At 34.1% G+C, this 17,144-nt stretch overlaps 2 protein-coding genes across 5 annotated transcripts in view; one reads left to right on the top strand and one right to left on the bottom strand.

Annotated features, from left to right (window-relative positions):
- The window catches only part of LOC128183730 (uncharacterized), a 555,994-nt gene that overhangs the window by 1,771 nt on the left and 537,079 nt on the right, over window positions 1–17,144 (bottom strand). For 2 of the 4 annotated variants that reach the window (XM_052852872.1, XM_052852874.1), the window contains exons 14-18: window positions 3,617–3,982; window positions 2,426–2,818; window positions 1,717–1,917; window positions 512–562; window positions 77–185 (exon numbers count right to left, since the gene is read on the bottom strand). In XM_052852872.1, the coding sequence (XP_052708832.1) occupies window positions 77–185; window positions 512–562; window positions 1,717–1,917; window positions 2,426–2,818; window positions 3,617–3,982 (1,120 nt within the window). The remainder of the gene's footprint in view (window positions 1–76; window positions 186–511; window positions 563–1,716; window positions 1,918–2,425; window positions 2,819–3,616; window positions 3,983–17,144) is intronic. The other 2 variants (XM_052852875.1, XM_052852876.1) reach the window with 2 other exon arrangements.
- LOC128183744 (beta-1,3-galactosyl-O-glycosyl-glycoprotein beta-1,6-N-acetylglucosaminyltransferase-like) lies at window positions 9,253–15,391 on the top strand. The gene is made up of 3 exons (XM_052852890.1): window positions 9,253–10,260; window positions 14,530–14,756; window positions 14,864–15,391. The coding sequence occupies exons 1-3, from the start codon at window positions 9,368–9,370 to the stop codon at window positions 15,163–15,165; spliced, it is 1,422 nt and encodes a 473-aa protein (XP_052708850.1). The 5' UTR covers window positions 9,253–9,367; the 3' UTR covers window positions 15,166–15,391.

Raw genomic sequence — 17,144 nt, 5'->3', positions numbered from 1 at the left:
CAATTCAACGATGATATAAGATAAACTTTTACATACAAGCGTAATGATTGACAGGTAGAAGTGAAGACAGACAAACCTTCTGGTTCTTCTCACGAAGACCCCCGCCATGACGATTAACAGAGCCGCCAATGCGGCTACTCCAATTACGGTGTACAACACTGCATTTTGTACCGCCCGCCTTTCAGCTGGATGAAAAATAATACTGTAGAAAAATATTCTTTAAAGAATTAAAAAAAATGGAGTGTTTGAAAATATTAAAAACTGATAGATAATATTTTGTTTAATAACAGGACACGATAATATATCACTGCAAAAATTTCAACAAAAAATATTTCAATCATTTCGAGAACATTTCACTCATTTTGGTATTATTTGTGGCCATGGATTATGCAAGTCTTGGAGGATGTGTATGACATTTTTAACTGACAGGGGTGCATGGAATGCATGCGTTATAAGAAATACATTTATAAGAAAGACATTTTTAACACACAACTGATTTATTTGCACTCACCTCGGGCTGAGGATCCACTTCCATTTTCCACGTGATCGGAATTTGAAGAACCTTGCAATCAACAAATCATATAAAAGCATCAAGTACATGCAGAGAAAAGATGTTTGAATGAAAGGATTCGTATAAAGCTATTTTATTGGTTGGATTTACCAAAAACAGCCGAACGAAATTACATTTATCGATAACACAATCAAACACTGAATAGAAAATCGTCAGAAAGGGTCTGCATGTACCATAATATACTGTGGTTTCATTAATATTCAAGGGTACCAATTTTCGTGGAAAAAGGGAAAATCACACTTTCAAGGATACGTAAATTCGTGGCCAATGACCCTATCAATACAAAATAATAGCAGAAATTGCACTTCAATGAACATTTAATTTCATGGATAAACTTAACAACGAAATCCACGAAAATTGGTATTCAGCGAATATTGATGAAACCACAGTACTAAGTCATGAACTTTGTCCAAAGTAAGAAAAATAGTGAGTTAACAAATGTATTATGTCTTGAGTGAAGTAGGATGTAAGTAAGTAAAAGAGTAAGTCAATCAGTCAGTGAGAGAGTAAGTCAGTCAGTCAGCGAGAGAGTTAGTATGTCAGTCAGCGAGAGAGTTAGCATGTCAGTCAGTCAGTCCGTCAGCGAGAGAGTTAGTATGTCAGTCCGTCAGCGAGAGAGTTAGTATGTCAGTCAGTCAGTCAGCGAGAGAGTAAGTCAGTCAGTCAGCGAGAGAGTTAGTATGTCAGTCCGTCAGCGAGAGAGTTAGTATGCCAGTCAGTCAGTCAGCGAGAGAGTAAGTCAGTCAGTCAGCGAGAGAGTTAGCATGTCAGTAAGCGAGAGAGTTAGTATGTCAGTCAGTCAGTCCGTCAGCGAGAGAGTTAGTATGTCAGTCCGTCAGCGAGAGAGTTAGTATGTCAGTCAGTCAGTCAGCGAGAGAGTTAGTATGTCAGTCAATCAGTGAGAACGTTAGTATGTCAGTCAGTCAGCGAGAGAGTTAGTATGTCAGTCAGTCAGCGAGAGAGTTAGTATGTCTGTCATTCAGCGAGAGAGTTAGTATGTCAGTCAGTCAACGAGAGAGTTAGTATGTCAGTCAGTCAGCGAGAGAGTTAATAAGAAGGTGTAAGTCGGTCAATCAGGAATGAGGGAATTAGAAAGTAAGATGGAGAGTAATAAAGTAGTAGGAATAAATACATGTATCCTATACCTGGGTCCGTTTTACCCGGTATGTTTGTTGTCTTTATGTTGTTGCCGTGTCCGTGGCCTCCAGATGTATGATTATTAGTATTATTAGGGCTGTTTGTGTGTTTTGATGTTATTCCACCACCAGCAGAAGTAGCTGGCGTCGTAAAGGTTGTTGTTGTTGATAGCTTAGGATTACATTCCACTTCAAGCGTTCCTCTACTAGCTTTTAAAGGAAAGCAAAAATATATTGGTTTTTATAAATTGATATCAAAATTAGTTATTCATGTTTCATTCCTTGTAATTTTTACTGACGGAAAGTTCTGAAATTCATAATACATGTTTATTGTATTATGTTATAATTCAATAGTTCTAGTTAATCATTTGTCTTTGTGTTTAAGTTTAAGGTTAACAGCTTTTCTCCGTCTTGAATTCGCCTAGACACATTTGTGTTTAAAGAAAGATGATTTGAGTCTTTGGAGTTCGCCCAGTCCTCTATTCGCCCGCTGGCAATGACGGCGAAAGGGGCGAAAATAAAACGGGGGCGGATATATCCCTGTATATACAGTATTATTAAGTAAATAAAAATACATATATATTCTAGCTTTGTAATTCAAAATATTTCTATTCTAGTATCTTTTTACAGAACTCTTCTTCTTTGGGAGATACTTATGGTCTAAAAATGACCAGCACCATCAAGCCCTCTTAATAAAACATAAAACCACTACTCATACCTTGTACAAGAATCCATATCTGTTGTGCCTCTGGCCCGTCTTCCGTATACGAGACATTCAACACATTTCCACTTGAAGAATAGATAGGTTCATATTCCGAATAGATGGTGCTATTTTCACATACAAGGACTTTGGAATTATTGTTTGTATCGTTAAAAGTTAGACGATTTGTGGAATAATTGAAACATTCTCCAGTATAGTTACTATCCGGAATGTTCAACACTGGCTGAAGGCGAACATCAATCGCAAAAACGTGAATGGTTGAAGCGTTTTCTGATTCAAATCTACACTCGCAAGACTCTTGAATTGAATAATAAGGTTCCCGATACAAGTAAACGGTCCCATTTACTGATTCAAACCTCTGATAACTGCAGAAGTTCTTGTTTCTCTTTTCTGTAAATTATCATAATCATAAAATATAAATCGCTATTTATGTTAACGGTTAATGAGCGAAATTATTCAGTTGAGGTAAAACTCTCAACTTTGTTAATACATAAAATTAAATGCACCGCAGAAACAATAAAAAAAAATGTTTATGTCTAAAATATCTATACATTTTCACCTTTTTTTCCCACCTTCTTTTGAATGCTTACTTATTTTTATTTTACACAAAAACCAAACATATTCTGCTGATTATTTTTGAAAATCGTAAAAAAATATTGAACAGGGCTAGAAACAAACATTATACACTTTATTCCAGCTTTTATACGTAAGCTTGCGTTTGTAAATAATTTCAGACGTTAAGGCCTCCATAGTCCTTATGTAACTCTTTTTTGTTTACTCTCGTTTTCTTTCACGACATGGAATCATTCCTTGGGAACTCTAATACTGATCCGTTTATCAGGTATAACAAATGTATAATTTTAACACAAATGGCAAATGAGTTTTTTTTATTTAGAAGATAAAGTGTATTCATTAATGCACGCTTTAAAATGTAATGAAAGCATTGCTGAAATTGGTGCAGTGGTTTGGAAAAAATTAACCCTCCCCTCACCAATTAAAAAATACCCCCCATTCCCCCCCCCCCCCCAAAAAAAAAAGGAGAGAAATAAACCCAAGAGATCACAGTAAAAACAAACGTTACATTCAGTTTCGCTTAAATTTACATACAAGGGTCAATGTATATTTCATTATTTGGATTCTGTGTTTGAAATTCTTTTCACAACGTATAAAACAGAAGAGTCATCTTACCTTCGACACAATCAAAGACAACTTGAACATAGTTGGAGTAAGTACGGGTGTTGTTAACGCATGTCATATATTGCCTTGGAGTAGCAGTGTTTTGTGATATAACTGGTAGTCTCGATAAGCGTGATAAGTACAGGTACTTATCATTATATTCTGTGATGTTTCTTAAGCAATCACCCTCCTCATACTGACAGCATGTCGTGGTATTGCCATGTTGTACCGACTCTATGTTTTTGGGACACTCATCGCTGATATACCACTTCATGCCGTACTGTAGTTTTTTAACGGCTATCACTCTGCCTGATCCTGGACATTGTGAGTTCATGAAATGGTTGCCATAGCATTTGGATGTGGTGTATTCTCCAAGAGCTTAAGAAAAACAAATGAAACCTTCTTATATTGTAAATATCATATTCTATGTTCATCTGTCTCTCTCGTTCTCTCACTCAGTCGCTCACTCACTCACTCAAGCACACTTTCACGCTTATGCTTACTATATTTTTCAACTTGTCAGTACAGGTGATAGTGTTACAATGCAAACGCATTTACACGAAACCAAAACCTCAATGGATCATGTGATCAAATTTTTGACCACGTTCCAACCAAGTTCATATTCAATGCGAACCATTTTTTATTGTTCTTTATTCGTAATTATGATTGTCGCGGTAACAAAAAAACAACAACTCAAGAAATCATACACCAATTTAAGCAAAATCACAGTGAAACATTGATACATACCAATATTTAGTAAACTCGCCACCGAGAGCAGCAGAAGAAAGCAATTCTCCATTCTGATTTCATTTTACAGAAGCAGGGTATTCGATTGCATATTTCAATCACAAATATGTTTCTTCAGCTAGTGTTTATACAGGATCACGATTTACATTCGATAAAATTTCTTGATAAGATATGTGTAAGTTCAACGTGCACTTGTGATTTTAATGTAATCTTGAACAAACTGAAGGTACAGATTATTGCTCAAAAGGGAGGTTAAATAAGATTTAAAAAAATCAATGAAATAGACGTATTCGTATTAAATGAAAGACATACACAAAATGTTTTGAAATTATTTCGTATTACCACATAACGTGTTAATCTATTCTATGGGGTGGGGTGGGGTGGGGGGGGGGGAGGCGTAGTATTCCTTTAGCTTCAACTTCACTGTTGAATTCCATATTTTTAATTCCATTTATCCATTTCACACCTCACATCCTACTCAATATTCAGGGTCATGAACCCTGGGGAGCATTCATTATTGTCCCTAAGAGAGACAACTCTTGAAAACGTGCATTGACTATAGTCCGTTTCTTAATCTTTTTAAAATAAATAAATTGAGAAAAGTTTTTAATTATACATTATACATATAACAATGAGTAAAAGGCATGAAAAATGCATGAAAGAAGTACATTATCAAATATAGTAGGCTGGTACATGAACCTGGTGAATATTAAATGTATATTGCTTGTAGGTACATGTATGAATCTACACAACTACATTCAATTAATACACTCTGTTATGTAAATCGAAAAAAAATACACAGGTTGTAGGAGATCTTTTTTAAATGAATTTTCTTAAAATGAAAAATATATTAATGAAATTGCATATATCATTTTAAATAATCATGATACTGCATGTAATAGACATGAAGTTCAACATAAATAAAGTGATACATTAAATGGATAGGTTATACTGTACAGCAATTTTAGATTTAGATGTCATTTTTCATATGAAAGGTAATTAATGGTATGGAGTTTTAATTTCATTAAGGTTGCAGAAGGCCTATTTGTATCTAGTTGAATGTAATGAAAATAAATTAATGACCCTATATACCTCATTCTAAGAAAAAAAAGTAATAAACATGATGTTTAAGAAACTAAAATTATTTATTACAGGGATCAGTAGGATATACTGTACAGCAATTTTAGATATATTGGATTTGTTTCCAAACATTTAAATAAAGGGAAAAAACTTTTATTTCTTTTTTAGATTAAATATTTTTCCTAAAAGGTAAGAATGTTTATATTTGATGGCTAAAACTGAATATTTTTCTGTCAATTTTTTCTGTTCATGAACAAGACCTATACATTTATCAGACACTTTTATATATATATATATATATATATATATATATATATATATATATATATATATATATATATATATATATATATAAAATGAACTTAATTCATTTTACGATTGATAAACAAGTTCTACAACTTATATTAATATCTCTCGTCGGCACGGATGTTAGCACAAGGCGGTCAGTGGTGTAAGAAGAAGCCAGAGTACCCGGAGATAACCCACGTGTCCAACCGGGCGACCGCCATACCCTATCACATACAACCACCGTCGATCACAGTGATCGAACTCGGGTCGCAGCGGTGAGAAGCCAGTGCATTGACCACTACGCTACTTGGACACCTTTTATATATATCTTATGTCCATTTTCCATTGTAACTAAGTATTTTTGTTCTGTTTGTATACAAAATAGTATATTAAAAAACTTGTATAAAATAGTACGACTAAATTTCAATTAAAAATAGCTGTTTCCAAAAATGTTACATGTTTATGAATATGTTATATAAAAACATATGTTAGATGGATGGGTAGGAAAAATACAAAATAGGAGCACTCGATAAAAATTTTGCTGGTATTCATTATGTGAACACTTATTGTTGAAACAATTTATCCAGTAACATTTAAAGTTATGTAACATAAATAAGAATGTTATGAATGATGTGTATAGAGCAAATTCTTCTGTGGTTGGCTCCATAAATCTTGAAAAGATGGTGTGAGTTGGTAAAGAGGCAGAATAAGGTTCCATCCTATTCCTCATGAATTCCATTCAAGAAATATTCATTAATGTCATGGTCTGGAAACTAAAATAGAATTAACATAAAGTGTATAGAGAAATACATGTAATTTTTGCAAACATTGTGCACTTATCAAATACTTATATATAATTCAATGCAGTCATTTCAAGAATGTGATACTAAAAATGTAATCTTTTCTAATATTGTAAATACATGTATTACATCATTTCGCCACTAATTTTTAACCCAGCTGACAGTTTCTTTTTGTTATATATAGAACGACAAAAGATAGTTGCATCATGTGCATGTACTTTCAGTAATTTTAAAAGCCGTAAAAACAATTCAGTACTACAAAACACTTTAAATTTGTCGAATGATTTTACAAATGAAATATGTACTAATATACTAGTAAGTCACAAGTGATATATACTTTTTAAAGCAGTACAATGTATCACTTATACGACAAAATCAGGAAACCTGGCTCAATCAATTCTGCACGCATATGATAAATGTTATGAATCAAATAGTTTAAACAGAATCACTAGAAACCATCTGCCCCTGTTACCAACTGGTGTAACTTCAAAGATATTTAGATTTTCAGTGGACAGAAAGATATTAAATATATTGAACAAAGATCAAAGTCATAAACACTTATGAAACATATGAATGTCTGTATGAGTTGCAACTATCACCATTCTAGAACAATCTTATTTTGGTGGACATAGATCTATGTCCACCAAAATAAGATTGTGTCAATAACAAAAACTAATCTGAATAACTAACCAGCATGAGAAATTCATTGGATTTCTGCAAATCCCATTTTCTCAGAGAGTGTAAAAGACATTTCGTTAAGTTTATAATATTTTCAAACTCCTAGTATTCCTTTCAGAGGTTCCCACCACTTTAAATACAGATAATCATGCAGAGTTGCAACAAGGTGCTCATACAAATCTTTCCCTTTTATACAAGACATTGTAACTATTTAGATGACCTTGCTTGGCTTTCAATCAGCTTAAACCAAATATATCTACATGTGGAGGACAAGTTGTAAGTTTATTACATGACAAAGAAGTACCTTCCGGGCTTCAGCAGACTTGACTGGGTCATTAGCAATATCAAATTGACAATATTTTCTATATTCCTAATCTTCAGATCATCTGGAGGCCGCAGGTGAACCGGTAGATTAGAAGAAAAATGATAAACTAGCTATCATTACAAAGCTAAATGCTGTCATTATCAAAACAAAAGGGTGTATCCCAGATTACACTTTTTAATGGGCACATGAAGTATCTGAGACATGGCTCAAAACATTACCATGATAATAGCTGTAACAACTCATTAAGTGGAAACTGACATAAAACTATAAAATTTGTAATGGCTTTTCATACCCCCCCCTCTCTCTCTCTCTCTCTCTCTCTCTCTCTCTCTCTCTCTCTCTCTCTCTCTCTCTCTCTCTCTCTCTCTGCACTACAAACATAATCAAATCTACTTTCAAAGTCGTATAATGTTATATGCAGACCCTTGATTCATAAACACTCTGCTCGTTACATGATTGACACAAACTCAATATTCTAGGAAAAACATACAATATTTTTTTAACGTGTGCTAGGTACCAATATGTGTAAAAACTGACTATAATACACCTGCATACCCATTTCATACTAAAACATGTCTTTCAAGTCACATTTCACAACGACCATATTATTTATTAACATTTTGGTAACACATGCAGTGAAATTATTGCATTGCAGGTTTTTAAAAAGGTATTTATCTAGTTTAACATTGTAAGTGAGCATGTTCTTAGCGATTCATGGCTACCCCCTAGCACGTTTCAGACTGTTGACAAAATCGAAAACTGCTGTTCAGACGGTTTCATGCTGAACAATATTTAACGAGATAAGGCTAAGCACCCAAAACTTCGAATTGATATTAATAAACAATTGTTCTGCAACTTTAAATAATTTAAAAAGCTAGCTGATAGAATAAACATAAACTTTTACTTACTTTTTCGATCTAAACTTCTCTCTCGATTTGCAAGAGTCTTGAACCGGTCTCGTTAAAATCCCGTGAATGACGTATTTATGGAGTTCTCGTTTTTTTTTTTAGCTTTTCGTAAATATAAAAATCAGAAATGCTCCGATTATGCTAATAAGGTTGTGAGGTGTGCATTTATTGCATAAATGAAGGGGGAAGGTGCGTAGCTTCAACTTCACTGCTGAATTCGTGTTTTCAATTCCCTTATTGCATGCATCCAAACAAGGGGGGCACCTCCATAATAATTTAATTTTTAATGTGTAAATTTATGAAAAATTTCTTCTGCGCTTGTGATGAAAGTATGTGTGTACGTGGGTGTGTGTGTGTGGGGGGGGGGGGATGAGTCCGACCCTGGGCCCCTGTTGATTAAGGAAAGAATGAATGAAAGAGTGTTGACGCTTTGTAGAATACATCACACAGATTATACAATTGATCTGGATGATACACGTATATATATATATATATAAATGGAGGATATCTCTTTATTCAAAATAACTTTGAACATATGATAATTTTTCAATTTTTTCTTCGTGCACCACCTCTGAATATACATCAAAAGAATAAAATTTATGAAAATGTTGGTTTCGATTTAATTATGCGCATTGTATTGATATTTGCATTTGAAGGGAAAAAAATATACAGTCAAGTCGAAACTTTCTTCGTAAAATGCAGCGCATATGTTTTTAGAGAGGAAAAAAGTATACTGGTATATAGTTATAAATGATGATGTGACAGTGTACTTATGATTGAGCACTTTATATATGTCGCTTGTCAAAAGATCCTTTGGGTACATGCAATTATACAACTCATTTGCATTTTTTCATCACGTTGCGCATATAGATAAGCCTTTATTAGCAGATGATGAAAAAAAGCCATTACATTTGAAGTTTTTTCTCATCGTGATAAAATGAATTCATTGTCATCACATCAAACTACAAGAAAAAGATGTGTCCGTTATGCATTAGTTTGTTTCTGGTTTATTTTACTTTTTTGCACTCTGATCTTCTATAGTTATATGTCTCAAATGACTATGGCAGGAGATTCTGTCTTCAATTCGAACAACCATGGCCCAACAGGAGCGAAGCAAAGTAGGAAAGCTGATGATCTGTTCTTGCAGAGGAGTGTCCAATTGTTCGACAATGGACCACAATTTGATGCCTCTTTCTCGCCTTTGTATCATAAACAACCGCAAACACCAACCTTTGGACATACACCACAGAAGTACTTTGGTTCTGAAAGAGTTGTGCCAAACGTAGACTGTGGTTTGCTGTTTGAACAAAACGACAAAGAAATCAAGAAAGTTCGTGAAATGAATGTAATTTATGAATCGCAGTCATTTTGCCAACAAACAAAAGCATGTGAAAATTTCATCAAAACAAAAGGATACATTATGGATTCGTTATCAGAGGAGGAGAGGAATTTTCCGATTGCCTACAGCATTCTTGTTTATAAAAGCCCAGAGCAGTTTGAAATTCTTCTGAGGTCCATTTACCGACCACAAAACAGTTACTGTGTTCACGTGGATGGAAAAACAATAGGAAACGTCTTCAATGAATTTTCATGCATTGTACGATGCTTTCCCAATGTGAAGATGGCGTCCAAAAGAATTGAAGTGAATTGGGGAACAATGAGTGTTCTATTACCAGAACTTACATGCATGAAAGACCTTTTATCAATTCCTAAATGGAAATATTTTATTAATTTAACCGGACAGGAATTTCCTCTTCGTACAAATTATGAACTAGTAAAAATATTAAAAGTTTACAACGGTTCCAACGATGGAGAGGGCACCATCAAAAGGTTTGCGCATTTTTTTTAAAATTAAAGTCTTCCTTTGTTATTTTTTTCTGTATTGGTTCTTCTTACTTTTTCCGTAAAATCTTGTCAGACGATTTATAAAATAATAACCTGTTTTTTGTTTTTTTTCAAAGATGATAAAAAATGATAAATATTTTACAGTTTGTAAAATGTTTCATTGCGTTATTTCATGCTTAAATGTATCGACAATTTTCTTAATCTTTACGACATATTTTGTACAGAAAAATTCCCAAAAATTATTCATGATATCAATATGAAATTTCAGACCTGAATACCAGGATTGGAGTTAAACAAGAATGTATTCTAATCTTAAATAAAAATTACCGGAACTCGCAGGGACTCAAAATTTGACAACCAAACATCCGAAATTTTTTCCACAAATATTGAGTATTATTATATGATTTATTAATTCCTAGCTCTCTGATTGGTTTTTATCCACTGTCCCGAAAAAACAGAACAGCACGTGACCTAGGAGGTCAATAAAACATTTGATTTCCTCTACATATGACTAAAATAGATCGTCCAATGAAAAATCGCGTTTCTCAATTATGCTCGGCTATGGCTTCAATCTCAAATTTTCGCCCGATAACATTCAATAAATCGATAAAATAATCATTGCTGCTCTTTCGGTCAATACGATGATTTAGCCTTCGGCTCGGTGAATATTGTACTTCTCGGGTAGCAAGAAAATTTGAAGTTAAGGTTTGAAATCTGGTTCAGCCTTACTCACTCACTAAGAGCATAGTCAACCTTTTTTTAAATTGACCAAATCCATCAACTAATCATCTATCAGTTTCTGTTACTCTTGCATTAACTTAGAAACATTTAAATATGTTTCAAAAGAATAAGTGGTTTGGAAAAACTCCCAGTGGATTTATCAATGTAATACGGATCGCATTGAGAAATCATTGCTGAAGACAAAATGGATTAATGATCGTAAGTTCCTTTGTAGATACAGCGCAAATGTGATGTCAAAGTGGAAAATAGATAATTCTGAGATGTGGACCTTCAATTTATTTTAATTTATATAAGAAATAAAGCACCGATATTATACTTATAGTTTTTTCACTGATAACAACACTACATGTTTATACAAACATTTTGATGAAGTGACAGAAGTTGTTTCTAAAAATATTCATATGATTGGATATAGCCTACAGCACTAAGACAGAAAAAAACCCACAATATTGACGCAGTGAAGTCGTTCTAGCGTGGGCTTCGCTTGGTGAATGGGAGGTAACTCTACTAATATGCCCTGTTGACCATCTAAATTCTTACAGAGTTATCTTCACACGGAAGTGACGTTATATCTGTATGTTTTATTGTCTGCAGTCTGGAATTTAATGCTAACAAACTGAAATTACAATGGGTAGGAGATCGGTAAAAATAACAGCGATAACAAAACAAATTATCGTGGATATGAAATTTAAGGGGCAAAAATATTAGTTATTGTGAATTTTTGGGGAAAAAATATTTGTCGACTGGTGAGATCAAATCGTCGAAAAGAAAGACCGTCGTAACTGTATAATTAAAGACACAAAAACGAGTGAAAGACATATGATAAAAGGAATTACTAGTAAATTTAATGACACAGATATGCTAATAACTGTATTCACCAACGGACATACTTAAGATTTTTGCATGATTTCTATATATTTTATGCGATGAGTTAATAGGGAAAAAATGGTACTTTCCGAGATCAACATGGAAAAAGGGTTGCCTTGTGTTCTTTTGAAAAGAAAAACTAACAGTATATAATTTTTAAAACATTGTCATTTTTTCTGATGAGAGTCTGAAAACTTTAGGAGAAAATCAGAGTGTATAACATCTAAAGAGCCCTATGCTACTTACAGCTATGCATGTGCCTCCCTCTCCAGAGAATTCGAAGGCTTATAGTGTGGTAAAATCGGCAGCAAAAGGTCCTGTGAAACCGAACGTATTGTGTTTATTGATGTCGTTATCAACAACTTTGCTTTTGGAAGGCAGACAGATGTGCTTATTATGGACTTCTCCAAGGCTGTTGACAAAGTTGGTCACAGCCTTCTCATCAAACCTTTGATCCTATAGAATCTAGGGCAATGTGAACAACTGGATCGCGAGTTTACTTTCCAACTGAACTCAAGCTGGAATTGTCAACGAGGAAATGTCCAGTTACGCCGGTATTTAGTCGAAAGTACCCCAATTGTCGGTTCTTGGACCAAGCTTGCTTCTTTTTATTATATCAATGATATGCTAGAGGGCCACAGTAAGACAACACTAGTACCTTACTGTAACACATCAAAATCGGACACCCAAACAGTTAAGGCCGACCTAATTAAATTTGGCATTTGAGAAAGGAGATAGAAATTTGATTTTCATCCTGGAAAGTGCAACGTCTTGTCAATCAGCAGGAAGGCCAAGCCAATAGACCACAAATACAAACTACATGGCCAGATCCTGGAACATGTTAAAAGTACAAAATATCTCTGATGTCTTATATAACATCAAATCTGAATTGGAGTGACCACATTATAACATCTGTTGCTAGGCCAATAAGGCACTGGGCTTCTTAATTACGCCGTTATTTAAACATCAGTTTCACATCCATTAAGGAAAATGCATACAAATCATTAACCAGGCCTTAACTGGAGTTTGCTTAACCTGTTTGGGACAGCTACATCCAGAAAGACATCCAAACTCTAGAAATAGTACAAAGACGTTCATCAAGTTATGTCGGCAACAGATCATGTGTGGACAGCATGATCCAACATTCCAGATGGCAGTCACTTGAACAACGTAATGGTATGGCAAGACTAGACAAAATGTTATTTTAAAGAGTAATCGAATGACCAGGTTGTCACCAACAGAAACACCACTCGTACGACCTTCACGCAATACCCACTAGCTTGCCTATCAAATATCAACTTGAAATGGTGACTTCTAGTTTCACAAACACTCATTTCTTCCACGAAGCATCAGAGAATAGAATAAACTTCTCCCAGACATCGAGATAGCTTGTACACCCAAAAAATTGAAGACTCGGGTGTCCGCCCACTTGCGTTCGTCCAGTTGGAACACAGTGCAGTGCTATTCTAAAACTTTAAGCTTTTTAATATTTTTGTGCTTAATGCGAACCTCCGACCTGCCAAAATAATCAATATGATGATTGTGGACAGTATCAGGCAGAACAAGAAACAGGATGCATTACCTACCACAGGGAAGGTGCCGTATGTAGGTTAATGGGAATATTAATGCAGTCAAATACTGTATATATTCATATTAGGAGACCAAATTTGGACTGTCACTCACTGACATTTCCTCTACACAACCAATCTTTTTCATTACGACCACGCCCCCGTTCACATAGCTCGTATTACCCAAATATACATACAACAACATCATATTCCTACAATTGTATGGCCAGGCAAGCTCAACCACCGCACATTAATAAAATGAAAAAAATATGACTAAATATTAAAAACACTCTGCAAAATTAAGCTCCAAACACCAAGAGAAAACTTTGTACGAATACATCCTCTAGCTTTTATCAAGTCTAAGGACCACCTCACCAAGTATTGATAAAAGTAAGTCGGTTATTTATGATTATGTCGCAATTTACGAAGCGCGTCTTAGTTTACGTCCGCGATTTTTTTTCAAAAATCGTGAATACTTTTGTCACAGCGCTGTACTTGTCTATTCAATACTTGTTTTAAACATTTTACGTACATTTCATTAAAGGGACTTGGTCACGATTTAAGATCAAAAATTTTATTTTTATTTTTTATGTATAAAAAGGTTAATTTGTGCATTTTAAATGATTGACCAAAATATTGAATGTTAAAGTCAAGTTACAAGCGAGTTACAGAGGTAAGAATTGGCTGTTATGTAAACAAAGCTCGAGTCTTATAGTTGTTTATAAAAAATACAATATAGAAAATTACCATTTCTTAGACAAAATGACATGTAAAAAATAATTTAAAATAATTCAATATCATCATAAATACTATTATCAGCAAAAGAAAGATACATTTGATTGAAACTTACACCAATACAACACATATGTAAAAAATGACAATATTGAGCTTTGTTTAAAAAAAAAAAAGAATTATGAATTCTGTATCTTGCTTATAATTTGATATTTGACTTTCAAATTTTGACAAAGCATTATAAACTTCTATATAAATAAGTATAAACACTGAAAATGGAAAAATAAAATTTGAAAATTTTAAATCGTGTCCAAGTCCCTTTAACTTTCCTGAATACCTATTCTAGGGCTAACAAAGATAGATGGAATATAAAAGAGAAACCTCCCCACGATATAGTTCCGGTAAAAGGATCTGTCCACGTAACACTGAACAGAAGATTTGTGGAATACGTCATCACTAACAGGGTAGCTGCTGACTTCCTTGAATGGGTAAATAAAACGGGCATTCCAGATGAAACATTTTTTGCAACTTTGATTCATAATCCTCAGCTAGAAATACCTGGAAGTTTCAAAGGTAGGTAGTCTCTTTACCATTAAGAGAGTTTTCCCCGTTTTTGTTTTTCATTTTAACTAAATAAGTTGATAAATGTTGACCAAATAAATGATTATTTGTTTTGGCAGGAAAACTGGAAACAGATTTTGGAATACAGAAGCCATTTCTTTCCCGATTCAAAAACTGGAATTCTTGGCCATGTGGTGGTAAATATGTTCGATCGATTTGCATTTTTGGAATCGAAGATCTCGCTCGTTTAGCTCGTCGGCCAGAATTCTTTGCCAATAAATTTCACTCCAATTACCAGGGGCATACTTTACTTTGCATGGATCAGTTAATCTACAACAGGACGAGGGATGAGTATCTTCACCGATTGAAATTCGATACTAAGTATTACGAAAGTTTGAAACATATAAAGAATGTTGTTTAGAGGATAAATGATGTGTCTTAGCCGGTAATAGAACACGTCATCAGCGTTTTACTCCGACATTAAACATTAACTGTCAATCATGACACTTTGAATTTCAACTGTTAAGGATGACGTTTACTCAAATGAAAAAAATGCACTGATGAGAATAAAAACCATCTATTGTGTGTTATAGACCTTTTATGGAAGTGTTATTTTTCACTTTAAAAAAGTAGGTCATTGACCAGCTTTTTTTTCAAAAAGTAGGCCAATGACCTATTTGGTGAGGTAATGGCCATTGAATATCTTTTGAAATATTTAAGAAAAATCCATTAAATATTTACACTAAGATTGAGATTTTCCTTGTGAAAATAATAAAATTTGCTTAACTCTTTTAAAAATGAAATACAGTTTATGAATGGTATTGACACTAAATAGATAAAAACCGTTAAGTTTTCATTCACAGTTTTTATACACATTCCAGTCCAAATTTCCTCTATCGGTTTTCAAATTTTATTTTTTTGATTAAATTTAACCAAAAAAAAAAAACAAAAACCAAAAAAACCCCCAACCCCATAGATAATCACAGATTACAAAGCTCACCGAGATGAGGCATCATCTTTTTAATACCACCTTTATCATGTTATATAAAAACCATAGTTAATGATCCACGACATTTAATGGATACCGTTTTGACACAACATCGTATTTCATACGTTAAAAATAGTTTGATAATAATATGTTCATTTAATACAGTATTGTAAGATACAATCTTAATCAACACAATCATATAACAAGAGGCCCAGGGGCCACATCGTTCACCTGAGCAACAATTGCCTTAATTCTAATCAAATTAGCATTACAGTATCAAAATATCTTGATATTGCTAAAAAAATTGAAAATCTGCCAATTTTCATCCACCTCTTTTTTTTTGGTAAATACCAAGCCCCTTTTGTTGTTGTACCTGTAAGAAGATTTTTCTCTATTCCTATATACCCCCCCCCCCCCCATTTCATTGCCCTACTTTTCTCTAGGGAATCATGGTTTCATCAAACTTAAATCTGCATAACCTGAGCTTTCAAACTTAGTACTGAGTTTGGACCGAAAACTTTCCCACAATATTTTTAAAGATTTTCTCTATATATTCATATGTAAAAATTCAAACCGCCATCACGGCCCCGCCCAAGCACTAGGGACTGTGATTTTACAAACTTGAATTTACACTACCCGAGGATGCCTCTACACAAGTTTAAGCTTTTCTGGCCAAATAGTCTTTAAAAAGAAGATTTTTAAAGATTTTCTCTATATATTCCTATGTAAAAATTCATCCCCCATTGTGGCCTCACCCTACCCCTGGACTATTATTTAAACAAACTTGAATCTTTACGATCTGGGGATGCTTCCACTCAAATTTGGGCTTTCCTGGCCTAATAGTTTTGAGTAGAAGATTTTTAAAGATTTTCTCTATCTATAAAAATTTATCTCCCATTGTGGCCTCGCCCTACCCCCAGGGACCATGATTTGAACAAATTTGAATCTACATTATCTGAGGATAGTCACACGCCAATTTGAGCTTTCTTGGCCAAATAGTTTTTAAAAGATTTTTTTTTTATAGATTTTCTCTATATATTCCTGTATGAAAATTTATCCCCCTCTTGTGGCCCCTCCCTACCCCTGGGGACCACGATTTGAACAAACTTAAATATACACTACCTGAGGATGACTCCACACAAGTTGAAACTTTTCAGGCCGAATAGTTTTTGAGAAGAAGATTTTTGAAAAATACCAAGAAATTTTCAATAATTCTCAATTATCTCCCCCTTGAAAAGGGCGTGGCCCTTATTTGAACAAACTTGCATCCCTTCACCTAGTGGTGCTTTGTGCAAAATTTGGTTGAAATCTGCCCAGTGGTTCTTGAGAAGAAGATGAAAATGTGAAAAGTTTACAACAACGACGACGATGACAACGACGACGACAGACAACGGACAAGCTGTGATCAGAAA

Source organism: Crassostrea angulata, chromosome 5, assembly GCF_025612915.1.
Source record: "Crassostrea angulata isolate pt1a10 chromosome 5, ASM2561291v2, whole genome shotgun sequence".
Classification (NCBI taxonomy): Eukaryota; Metazoa; Mollusca; class Bivalvia; order Ostreida; family Ostreidae; genus Magallana; species Magallana angulata.
Note: the sequence above shows the minus strand (reverse complement) of the source record. Positions and strands in the feature narration are given on the sequence as shown.